The sequence below is a fragment of the Oryctolagus cuniculus genome, chromosome 17, assembly GCF_051225735.1.
Source record: "Oryctolagus cuniculus isolate XC-2025 breed Fujian yellow rabbit chromosome 17, ASM5122573v1, whole genome shotgun sequence".
Taxonomy (NCBI): domain Eukaryota; kingdom Metazoa; phylum Chordata; class Mammalia; order Lagomorpha; family Leporidae; genus Oryctolagus; species Oryctolagus cuniculus.
The window spans coordinates 33,304,663-33,317,168 of record NC_142883.1 but is presented as its reverse complement, the minus strand read 5'-3'; the positions used below and the strand labels follow the sequence as shown (position 1 = coordinate 33,317,168).

General features: G+C 58.9%; 1 protein-coding gene across 3 annotated transcripts in view; it reads left to right on the top strand.

Moving 5' to 3' along the window:
* CUEDC1 (CUE domain containing 1) overlaps window positions 1-12,506 on the top strand; it is an 88,986-nt gene that overhangs the window by 53,637 nt on the left and 22,843 nt on the right. For all 3 annotated transcript variants that reach the window (XM_070060924.2, XM_051824825.3, XM_051824824.3), the window contains exon 2: window positions 7,382-8,012. In XM_070060924.2, coding sequence (XP_069917025.2) covers window positions 7,668-8,012 — 345 coding nt within the window. In that variant the 5' untranslated portion in view covers window positions 7,382-7,667. The remainder of the gene's footprint in view (window positions 1-7,381; window positions 8,013-12,506) is intronic.

The window sequence follows — 12,506 nt, the reverse complement described above, 5'->3', positions numbered from 1 at the left end:
GTTCAGTTTTTGTGTTCATGCTGAGTGCCCAGCTCTGCACTTGGCCCCAGGAAGGAGTGCAGGCCAAGCCTGGTGGATGTTGAGTGTTTAATCTAGAATCAGACCTCCTGGGTTCGAATGTCAGCATGCTCACTTCGCTGTGTGACCTTGAGTAAGTTACTTGACTTTTCTGTTCCTTATTTATTTAAAAGAACTATCTATTAATTTTCATTTTATTTGCAAGGCAGAGAGACTGATGCAGAGATCGAGAATTTCCATGGTTCGTCATCCAAATTCCTGTAACACCCAGGGCTGTGCCAGGCTGGAGCCAGGAACTCCAGCTGAGTCTCCTACGTGGCTGGTGGGGATCCAGTCCCTGCTGCCTCCTGGGGCGCATGCACATTAGCAGGAAGCTGGAATCAGGAGCAGAACCTGGACTCAAACCCAGGCACCCTGATGTAGGGTGTGGGCATCCCAAGCAGGCTCTGACCCACTGCGCCAAATGCCCTGTGCCTCATTTTCCTGTCTGGGATGTGGAGCTAGCAGCAGTAACACGCACCTCGGGACTTAGAGAAGGCAGAGAAGAGCTAACACATGTCAGGCGCTTGGGGCAGCGGCTGGCACAAGGAGGCTGTGTGGTGATCACCAGGATCTCCCCCGCTGTCGCTGGCTGCACAGGCAGCCCCACTGGCCCCACTGGCCTCCCCTGCACCTTGGATCTTTGCAGCTGGAACGGGCAGTCGGCTTCCTGATGGCAGCCCAGCCTGATACATGGGGCTGGGAATACAGATGAAGACGGGGCCAATTCACCCACAGGGAAGCGACCTTATTAATTTCCTTTGCAACCTCTCCTCTGGTCTCTGTCCTACATCTCCCATTGGTTACACACCTGGCCACCAGTGTTGAGGCAGGAAGGTGAAACATTAGAGAAGTTCTTTTATGAAAAGGTTTGAAAGATTCTTTTTCTTTTAGGAATGCCCTAGCCTTACAGATCAGACTAAATGACGGGGTGGGGGTGGTCACGGAGTCATGCAGTGCACGGCCCGCTCAGCTGCACGGGGCCGCCCTGGGAAGACAGGTACTGCCCCGCAGCCTCTCATCCCAGCCGCAGTCCTGCGAGGTGGGCGTGGGAGCCATGCGCCTGCTTCTCTGTAGCACAGAGCTTTGGGAGCCCTTTTATCAAACCCTCACACTTTACAGATGAAGGGTTTGAGAGGCCCTGAGAGGTAAGGAGCCAACGTGAGGTCGTGTGCTGCACGTGGCTGAGTGGTCTGTCTCTCCCCGATTGCCCCCTTCCTCACAGGGCCAGCCTCGCCTCTCTCCTCCAATGGCTGTGCCTGGGTCCTCTGTGCCCTCCCCTGCGGCCCCCAGGGGGTGGGGGGCAGCCCCTGGGAAGGGGCTGGCTTTGTTGTAGCCCAGCAGCTAGGGCCCTTTGGGCTGTTTCCCTCTAGCCGGCTCGGTATCTTGGGCAGGAGCAGGAGGCGTGGCATTTAAAGGTCAGCCGGCTTTTGAAGCCGCAGCGACATTAATAGCTTGGGAAGAAAACAAGGCCGCGCAGGGGCTGGAGGACAAGGCGCCTCTGTCAGGGCTCCCTGCTCGCGCCGGGCGCAGGCGGACACGCGGGCCCCGGGAGCCTCTCTCTGCCTCCTGCTCTCCCCCTCTTGTGGCCTCTGCGGCTCAGAAGCATGGGCAGACTTCCCTGCACCGCACCCCTGTCGTGTCCCAGCAGCCTCCCCATTAACACCGCCGTGCCCCCACCCCCACACCGGTCCCTGGGACTTAGCTCTGGCTATACGGTCTCAGGGTTGGAGGCCCTCATTCTGGCTGTCCGATGAGACCAAGGAGCCAGCCGCAGCTTCCCACAGGGGACAGCAGGACGGGCCTGCGGGTGGCACAGTGCAAGCCAGTCCTCAGCTCTTGTCCCGGGGTTGCCCAGAGCACCCTATTGCCAAGGGTTCTATAGTTCAGTACTACCTGGATGGATTAGTGATGTCTGCCAAGGCCGAGGGTAGGTGGTGGTGCCACCCTTTCTGGCCTGGGGCTGCTTCTCCCTTTGGGTAGGCCTGAGGGTGGGGGTGGGGCGCACTCTTGGACTGGAGAGAAGCCGCTGTGTGTGACCTTTTTCTGGGAGCAGCCACTGCCTGAGCCCTGGGACACCACCTAGTGGCCTGGCCTGGTGGTGCCACTGGACTGGGCCCAGAGCTCAGGCAAGAAGTGATCCTCACAGGCGAGGACCACAGCACTCCCAGAGGGGTCCCCAGGTCCCGGATGATTTTCAGAGCAGGGAGGACTGGAGTGTGCAGGGACAGAGTTGTTCTGGGGCACTTCTACCCCCCTTACAGTTGGTCTGGGGAGCAGGAACGTACTGGTGAATGGGACTTCTGACCACCATAGCCCCCACATCTTCCTGAGGCCTCTTGTGCTAACCCCACTTGTCAGAGTGGAGCCCTGATCCTCCTAGGACAGATCAGAACTTAAAGTCAGATCAGCCCGGAGAGGGGGTCGGCCTCCTACCCACCGGAGGAACTGATGCTGGCTGGGCAAGGAGACCAGCCTGCCATCCGCCTGTTTGCCAGCAGTCACAGGCTCTGAGCCATGTTCCTGGACTGCCACAGGCTCCGTGGTAAGTGGAACATTGCTTCAGCCTCTGTACCTTGCAGGTCTGCTGTGAGCAGAGTGTAGGGAAGAGGGGGCTGGCCTGCCACCACCTAGATGAGCCAGAACCAAGGAGAGAACATGGTCCATGCTCGCCCCCTACCCCCTCCCCGTCGCTCCTCCTCTCACCAGGGATCTGCTGACATTGCCAGGCACTGTGTAAGGTCCTGGAGACTCCACAGTGAATATGGCAAAGACCCTGTCCTCAGGAGCCTATGTCCACATGCGGGAGATGGGCAATGGCAATTAAAGACATCGTCTCTCAGTGGCCCTAGCAGCATGGTTAGGGAGCGCTAGGCGATGGAGTAAGGTGGGGCTTGGTAGCAACCAGGAGGAAGGGGACAAGGGAGCCACGTGCATGGAGTGTTGGTGGGGGAATGAGGTGGGGGGAAGCTGTGGCAGGAGGTGGAGGGTTGAGTTTGGAGGCCCAGGATGGGAGCATGCTGGACTTGTTGGTGGATCAGTGAGGATCTGGGATGGCAGAAGAGTGAGGTGCTGTCTGCATGCGTGTGTGTGTGTGTGTTTGTGTGTGCTCATGGGTGCATAATGGACTGGACGGCAGAGCTGTGCAGGGCCACGTACAGCTGTGGGTTGTGTTCGGAGGACACTGGGGGGCTCAGGGGCCAGGAGTGGCATGGGCACCGTGGTGAGTCAGGAGATAAGCAGGGGATGTGGCCTTGGAGGTGGTGGGGAGTGGAAGATGGGGAGAAGGATCGGAAGGAGGCTGTAAGAGAGAACCTGAGAAGGAGAAAGCAGTTGCTGGATGGCCCCAGGCTGTGGGCTGCCAGTGCCAGAGCAGGGGTGAGGGGAGCGATCACAGGCAAGGTCAGAGCACGCGGGAGAGATCTGGGAGCCAGCGCTCAGCCTGCAGACGGTGTTTACAGCCCGGGACTGGACAAGGTCGCCCAGGCACAGGAACCTGCCTCACTGGGCACTTACTGTGCTCAAAGCACCCAGCTCTCCTTCCAAGGAGGTGCTCTTCCTGCTTTTATAAATGAGGAAGGGGGTTCAGAGACGTGAACCCTGTCCTGGCCTCACGGTCAGGCCCCACAAACGCAGGAGGCTGCTGGGACGACCTTGGGCAAGGCTGAGTGAGGTCAGCTTGCCCACCGACCCGGCCAGGCTGGGAGTGACTCAGGTCTTGGCCCTGCACTTATGCTGGGGTGGAGTTTGGCCTCTTGCCCTCACCCCCCCCCCCGCCCCCCGGCCAGGCCTGGATTCCTTTCCCAGGGAGGTGGAGGCCTGGCTTTGGGCCTGGCTCCCTGGGACCTGGTGGAGGACAGGTGTGGGGTTTCTGCTTGCTGGTCCCCAGATGACCCTCAGCACTGGCTGGGGGAGTGCCTTGAGAGAGGGCTGACAGGCTCGGCGGGTTTGCTTGCTTCCCCTGTCAGAAGTAGTGGGCCAGGGGTTGTCTGGCAGAGCTCAGAGAGTGGCGTGCCTTGCCCAGGGCCCCAGAGCCAGCTCAGGGACGAAGCCAGCAGCCTCCCCCTGTGCTGTCTGGGGCACGCTTCCTCTGCAGAAGCGTCCTCTGGCTGGGCCCAGGCTCCCGAGCCTGGAGCACACGTGGCCATGCTTCTCGGGCTCTTGACTCAGCCCCACAAGCCTTACTTGTTTTTTTTTGGCTCTTAGGAAGTAGATTCTTCTTTTTATTTTGAAAGAGTTGTTTATTTATTTTGGAAGTCAGAGTTACAGAGAGAGGGAGAGACGGAAAGAGAGACAGAGACCTTCCATCCACTGGTTTACTCTCCCAGATGCCTGCAATGGCCAGTTCTGGGCCAGGCTGAAGCCAGGAGTGACAACTGGGTAGCCCATGTGGGTGCAGGGGCCCAAACACTTGGGCAATCTTCCTCTGCTTTTCCCAGGCACGTTAGCAAGGAGCTAGATTGGAAGTGGAGCATCTGGGACACAAACTGGTGCCCATATGGGATGCTGGTGTTGCAGGTGGCAGCTTTACCTGCTGTGCCACAATGCTGGCCCCTTGCCTTAATTCTTCCCTTCAGCATAGTACCAGTGGCAAAAGGCAGCCTCGCATGGGTGGCTCTGACCCTGAGGACAGTCCTTCTGCCCCCAGGCACTTGCCACACCTTGGCCCTGGCCTCAGACTCTGCCCTTGAGCTTAGCAAGGGGAGGGGGCAGCCCTCTGAGAACTGGGGCCCTCACGGCCCCCCACCTGGTGCTAGTTGTTGCCAGCTTGGCTTTGGGGGAGTCCTGTGGAAGGGATATTTCTGTAACTGCAATCCTGCGTCCCCAGGTCACCATCTCTGACCGCCATCTCCTCATCCCCAAAACCACCCCCAATGGAGAAGTCGGCATTGCTGTGTCCTGGGCACTGCTCTGCTCGTCTCGGGTCTCAGGCTGCCCATCTGCAATGTGGAGCAGCCTGCGGAGCTGGGGTCACATTCCGTCGCTCCCACATCACGGTGCACACACAAGGTGATGTCTTCCAGGTCTCAGCACCTGGGATCCGTGGAAGAGGTGTCCTGGGCTGCAGTGCCTCTGGCTGTTGCGACCTTCTGAGGTGTCTGGGTTGGGGGTCACACTCTGCCACCTCCCCATTTCCCTTCTCATGACAGACAGCGTGGGCCGATCATTGGAGGTCACCCCACTGTGTCTCCTTGTGAAATGGCTTTGGCCTCTCTGCACTGTGACCTGCTCGTCTGGGAGGAGATAGGGTAGTGGGAGCTGGGTAACAGACCCTCTTCCCCCTAGTTGGCAGAATACTACTCAGGCCGTGAAAAGGGTGTCGTGGATCTGAGCGTTCTAACGTGTGAAGATGGCCACGGTGCTGTTGAGTGGGAGCCCAGGCTGCAGAGGTGGGTGTTTGGTTTGATCATTCCTCAGTGTGTGTGGAGAAGAAGCATCCGGGTGTAGACACACTAGTGTGTTAGGTTTTGCTCAGGGGCAGCAGGGACTTTGTTTTTGGAACCTCGGTATCCAGCAGGTGTCTATAGGGAGCCCACATGCGTGTAGTTTCCTATTCTCAGACACATCCATGTCTCCGGGCAGGCACCCGGCAGACCCCAGAACAGGAGCCCTTGACAGTGTGTCTCCCTCAGGAACTGCAGCTTGGTGGTGCTTGAAGCCCCTTGGGGGAGTCTGAGGCCCTGGGTAATGTTGAGGAGCCGAGGGAACCACTGGCGGCAGTGGGGAGATGGAGGCCCCAGGGTCCCCTCTGGGAGGTCATGCTGATGCATTCACACCAGTGTTTGTCAGTTGTTGAGATGGTGACCCCAAGTGCTAGGTGACCCCAAGTGTTTGCACTTATTTTGTCAAACTGAAGAGTGTCCTTTGCTATGACTGTCTCTTAAAATACAGCTGCCACTCTCCTACCAGTCACAAAATTAACTGTAAATTTGGTAGTGAGCATGAGAAAGTCAGAACTTGATGTTCTTTAGATACATTCCAGCCTCAATTGTTTGCACTAACAGAAATGCAACCTTTTTTAAAGAAAGATTTATTTTTATTTATATGAAAGGCAGAGAGAAAGGCAAAGAGAAAGAGAGAGATCTACCCACTGGCTCATTCCTTAAGTGGCCACAACTGGTGGGGCTGGGCCAGGCTGAAGTCAGGAGCCTGGAACTCCACCCTTGATCATGTACTTGGGCCATCTCCCTCCAGTCTCTCAGGAGCATTAGCAAGGAGCTAGATTGGAAGCAGAGCAGCCAGGACTTGAACTAGAAAGCCACCAGCAGCGGCTTAACCTGCTGCTGCACAGTGCTGGCCCCAGATAAATGCTTGACAGTGACTTACTGCCTAGTTCTGAGTGGGCTGCGTGGTTTGGTTTTCTGGGGGCAGATTAAGGGCCCTAATTGTAGCTGACTTTCCAGGGACACTTGGTGCTGGCGGCTGGGGCTGGGTTGCTTGGGGCAGGGGAACTGGTGTCGGTGGGAATGAGAACAAGACTTAAGCTATATGTGATTTCTCAGGACAGCTTTGAGAAGAAACTTGTAGTTTTTTTTTTTTTTTAATATGGAAGGATGCTCAGTGTTTTATAAAAACAACTATGTGTCTGTTATAAATAAAATACGTCAGCCCGATGCTGGGTGAGCCTCGAGTCACTCTGCCTCCCTATTGGTTGCTGCTTCTCAGCTCTGGGGACTGAGTTTTAGGGCAGGCAACATGCTTTGGGGGTGGGAACAGGGACTCCCCAAGAAGCCTGGGGCTCTTTGTGGATAGACACGGTTTGCTCTCTCCAGCTGGAAGATTCTGGAGATGCTGGGGGAGCCCTTTTACTCAGCACAGCCACCTCAGTGGTGCTCTGGGACCGTGATGTGGGGGCAGTGATGTGGGAAGATGAGGAAAGCCAGGACTGGATGGTGCCGGTGACCAGAGAGCTGGGACATCTGTCCAGATCCCCTCCTGGCCAATCAGGCCCTCAGGGGTCCTTGGCAGCATGCCCGGTGGGCTCAGGGGCCACAGGTCCTGAGTTCAGATCCCAGCTCCTCTACTTCGTGTGTGGCTGTGCCTCGGTTTCTCCCATCTGCAAAATGGGGCTGCTAACACTGACCTCAGTGGGTTGCCACGGAGTGCTGGGATGGTCCCCGCCAGAGGAAGCCCTGGCTTGTGGGAGCGCCGAGGTGCAAGTAAGGGACTGGGCTGCTCGGCCTTGTCGCAGCAGAGGGCGGTGGGTCGGTCTTCCCTAGGCGCAGCGGGGGTCGCCCCTCCCTACCACATTCCTGGCGACCCCGCCGCTCTGCCGCACTCCTGTCTTGGCCTCCGCCCCTGACTCTGTCTCCCTTGGTTTCAGGTGGGACGGTCTCTGCAGCCTCGCACGATGGGCCCGCGGTGCGGATGACCAGCCCGGCGCAGGCCCGCATGCTGCCGCCCCGCCAGGACTGCACTGCGAGGGCCGCTCGGGGCCCCGCGCCCGTAACCTCCTGACCCGCAGCCCCGGTCGTATCCAAGCTTGGCAAGCGAGGCGCAAGAGTGAACCACCGGAGCCCGCGGGGCACACAAGCGGCCGCGGGCCCAGGGGCCCCGGGGGAAGGGGCCGCGCGGCCGCTGGAAACATTCTCCCCAAGCGGCTCGGCAAGATGACCAGCCTGTTCCGCCGGAGCAGCAGCGGCGGCGGCGGCGGCGGCGGTGGCGGAGGTGGCGCGCGCGGCGGCGGGGGAGGCTCCGCAGCGGCCGCGGCCCCGCAGGAACTCAACAACAGCCGGCCGGCCCGCCAGGTGCGCCGCCTCGAGTTCAACCAGGCCATGGACGACTTCAAGACCATGTTCCCCAACATGGACTACGACATCATCGAGTGCGTGCTGCGCGCTAACAGCGGCGCCGTGGATGCCACCATCGACCAGCTGCTGCAGATGAACCTGGAGGGCTGTGGCGGCGGCACCTGCGAAGACAGTTCCGACTCGGAGGACAGCATCCCCCCGGAGGTAGGCCACGGCCGGCCGAGAGCTCCCCGGGGCTGGGTCACGCCCTCGGCTAGGTCCTCGCTCCCAGCAGCGCTCCTTGCCTTTGGAAAACATCTCATGAGTCCGGGGTTGTATTTATGAGCAGAAATCTCGCAGTCTCTACCAGCTGCTGAGCATCCACTCAGGGGACATCAGAATCAAGGAGCTTGTTAAAAGTGCAGGGGCCGGGGCCCCACCCCAACAGCCTGCAGCCCAGTTCCAGGCCCAGAGGTCCTTGGTGTGCATTTTTCAAGAGTAGGCTCCTGAACCATTGGAAGTGCACCTTGGCTGAAGGGCACAGTGCTCACTGTCCTCAGAGCCAGGCAGTGAGTGTCCAGAGCGTGGTGTCCTGGAGTGTGTGTGTTGGGGGGGGGGGGGGGCTGCAGGCCAAGGGCCAGCTCCCCTGGAGCCTGGAAGGAAGAGAGAAGAGCCACAGGGCAGCCACAGCTCATAGGAGGGAGGGCTCAGAGCAGAGGCAGTGATCCGCGGGTTAGGGAGGTGGCCCGGTGTCATTTGCCAGGATCCGGCCAGGCTGCCAAGGCCCCACCGTAGAGAAAAGGGCAGTGTCCCTACAGGACGGGGAGAACCCTGGAATCTGCCAGCTACATCCAGCCGACCGCCGCGTAGCAAGCTGTGTCGGCGCGGTCCTGCTCCTGTGGTACCAGGGAAGTGGCTGCGGGAAAGGAGGCCAGCCCACTGGTGGCAGTGCTCAGTCCTCCTCCACCCCTTCCCAGAGGGCAGTGCGCACCTGGCGCCCCAGTCCCCACAGGCTCTGGGGCGCGTGGTACAGAGCCTGTGGGGCACACACAGTCTGCCAGTGAGAGGTTGATGCTGCCAGGGCCACCTGGACCAGGACCCTGCGGTGGGATTCTCTCCACTCCACTGTCCTGACCTGTCGCACCAGGCGCCATCTTGAGTGACATCATGTGAAATGGATTCTCTCTCTCTCTTTAAAGCTATTTATCTGTGTTATTTATTTGGAAGGCAGACACAGAGAAAGGCACACACACACACACATAGATCTTCCATCCACTGGTTCACTCCCCGGATATCTGCAACAGCCGGGGCTGGGCCTGACTGATGGGTGGGGCTGGGTCTAGGTTTCTAAGTCAATGAGGATGATTAAAGCCTCCACCTGAAGTTTGTGAGGATTAGAAGAGATGATGGGGCAGGCACTGGCTAGTGGTGAAGATTTCTGCATCCTAAATCTGAGTGCCTGGGGTCGAGTCTCAGCTCTGCTCTGGCTTCCAGCTTCCTGTTAAGGCGTACCCTGGGAGGCAGCAGGTGATGGGTCCCTGCCACCCATGTGGAAGACCTGGATTCAGCTCTCGATTCCTAGCTTTGGCCTAGCCCAAGCCTGGCTGTTGCAGTCATCTGGGGAATGAACCAGAGCTTTCTCTCAGTGTCTTTCCCTAGGAGACCACTCCTGGGATCCGCCTTGATTAGCCTGAAGGGGGTGGGGGCGGGGAGGGTTGGCAGATTGAGCCAGAGGGAGAGTTGTCTGCAGCTCTGACCCCTCCTGCAGTGGGGTCTGTGCCCCCAGCCTGGCAGGGAGGACATTTCTGCCTTTGTTTGCAGCCCCCAGCCCCCACAGCCCTGCGGACCCCTACAGGGGCGCTCGGTGCACACTTCTCTTCTGCGTCCAGATGGAGCGCCTGCCCAGCGCCCTGCACCTCCCCCGGCTGTCTCCCCAGCCCCCACCTTGGAGCGCCGCCTGGGCCCAGAGGCAGGCAGTCCTGAGCCAGCGGAAAGTGCTTCAGAAAATTTATGAGCAGCAGCTGGAATGACAATAACTGCTGACTAGAAAAAGCCCCCTCTCCGGGGCTGATGGATGGCAGGCTGGCCTGAGGGGTATCCTTGCCGCAGAGAAATAGCTCCTGTCAGATCCATGGCCCAGACCCTGCCCCCGGAGCACCTGGCAGGCATCCATCACCCACAGCGAGTTAAGCCAGGAGGCCACAGCCTCAAAAACTTCAGCACCTTTAGAGCCAGAAGAACCACCTCCCTGCTGGTGGGGGCGGGGGACAGAGGCAGGGGAGGCGGGACTGGGGGGGGGCACTCTCTGTGGGACTCGGGATCTGCCTTCCTGGTACTTGCCTGACCAGCCGCCTGCCTCCTTAGCCCTTCCTCACTCTCCTTGAGCCTCAGAAGGGCTGGTCTTGCAGCCCCAGGAGCTGCCCTGCCTCCTCCTGTGGCCCTGGGGGCCGACTGCACAGCAGTGCTGGGAGGAAAACCTCTTTCTGGGGACAGCCCCAAGGGAGCGCTCCTCTGCCTGTCACCATCTCACGCAGACCAGCCTCCGTGTGAACAGGGTGGCCACCGTGGCCCCGAGGCCCCAGCTTGGCACCATGCACCTCAGAGCAGAGGGCTGCAGAATGGGGCATGCATGGGGGCTAGGGCAGCAGCCACAAGTTCTCCACGCACCAGGGGCGCTGGGCCACTGTCCCGTTGCAGGCACCCGATTCCGCAGTGAACAGGAGCCAAGCCCAGTGCCCTCTCTTTTATTTCTTTACTTTTTAGAAAAGATCTGTTTACTTATTTGAAAGGCAAAGTGTGACAGAGAGAGGGAGAGATCTTTCATCTGCTGGTTCACTCCCTAAATGGCTGCAACAGCCAGGGCTGGGCCAGGCCACAGCCAGGAGCCTCCAGCACTGGGGCTCAAGCACCTGTACCATCACCCAGTGCCTCCCAGGGTGTGCATTAGCAGGAAGCTGGATGGGAAGTGGAGTAGCCAGGACTTGAACCCAGGCACTCTCATATGGGATGGAGGCATCCCAAGCCGGACTTATCTCTGAGCCAAACTCCCGCCCCACTTTTTTTCCCCCTTCTTGTGGAAATTCAGGGTAGGCAGAGCAGAGCAGTGGCCTGCAAAGCACTACATTCTTCTTTTCCTGCAGAAGCATCTGTTTAAATACTTTCCGCCTCAAAAGAAAACGTTGATGCATTCCAGGGCGGGAGGCCTCCTCGGGTCGGGCTGGCTGTGTGTATACACAGCACCACTGTGGCTGTGTGTGTGTGTGTGTGTGCCTGTGCACGCATGCTTGCATGTGCACGCTCACCCGCCCTCCCACCATGGTATCCCCACAAGGCGCCGTGTGCCAGGGCATGGCTGATCTCAGAGCAGACTTGGGCCAGCCAGTGCAGCCTGGCCCAGCCCATACTTGCACAGCCAGAAGCAGAGAGAGGCAGCTTCAGTGGTGACTTCTACAAACTCACTTGGGATGGAATGTGGGACCTGGGGACCCTGGGCCAATTCACAGCCTCTGAGCCCCTCCCGTGCTCTATGGCCTGGACAGAGAAGAGAGGGGAGCAGGCTGCTAAGCTGTGGGCTGGTTGGGCTACGGCATGAGGGGTCTCCCAGTCAGTGGCCGCCTCTGGGGGAGGGTCCCGGTCAGGCTGTGTAGCAGGAACCGCAGCCTTGACCCCTCCTTGCCCCTCCTTCTGGCTCCTGGATGAACGAGGACTCCAGGAGGGTCAGCAGGCCCCTGGGGACGCCCTAGCCCCCCTTCACCCTGAGGATGCAGCCTGGGTGTGCAGGCTCCATGCCTGCAGGGGAGGCCTTTGCTGCAGAGACTGAGGTTCAAGGTGAAGACTCAGTTCTAAAGACAGTGTGGCTCCTGCATATTACTTAGCCTGGGTCAGCTTCCTCATGTGTGAAATGGAAGTAATGATCCATGCCCTTCCTCGCCAGGTTGTTTGAGGTTAAGATGAGATCATAGGCATGGAAGTGCTTTGAGAGGGGATGAGCGATGTTCCCACCACAGAGTTGGCCAGGGACGGCAGAGAGCCCAGACCCCTAAGCATGTGGCTTGGTGAAGTTCCCGAGTGACTCTGCCTCCGTACCAGAACCCAAGTCCAGAAGCAGCACTGGGGCCCGTGTCGAGGTGCAGCCGGCTAAGCCGCCGCCTGCCACACCAGCATCTCATATGAGTGCTGCTTCGAGTCCTGGCTGCTCTGCTTCCCATCAGCTCCCTGCTGATGCACCTGGGAAAGCAGCAGAAGATGGCCCAAGTGCTCGGGACCTCTGCTCCCATGTGGGAGTCCCAGGCTCCTGGTTTCCTCCTGGCTCGGCTCCAAATGATGCAGTCATCTGGGGAGTGAGCCAATGGATGGAAGACCTCTCTCTCTTCCTCTCTCATCCTCCCTCTCTCTCTCTCACTGCCTTTCAAATAAATAAACAAATATTTAAAAAAAGAAAGGTAAGAAACAACATCAACAGACCCTAGAGCCCCAGGGCCCCTGGTCGTCCTCACGCGCCCCACAGAGTTCACACCACGCTGACTTCTAGTGTTAGTAAAATGGCACAGTCCTGACACCATCCTAGGCTCTATCCCCCACTGCCATTGCTGGAAGCCAGGTGGCCACATGGCCCAACCACCGGTGTCACCCCCACCCCCATCCTAATGGGATTCAATGCTCCTACTTCCCTGCCCGCCCCTGGCAAAGTTTTAAAAGGACCTGTTCCTGAACACACGG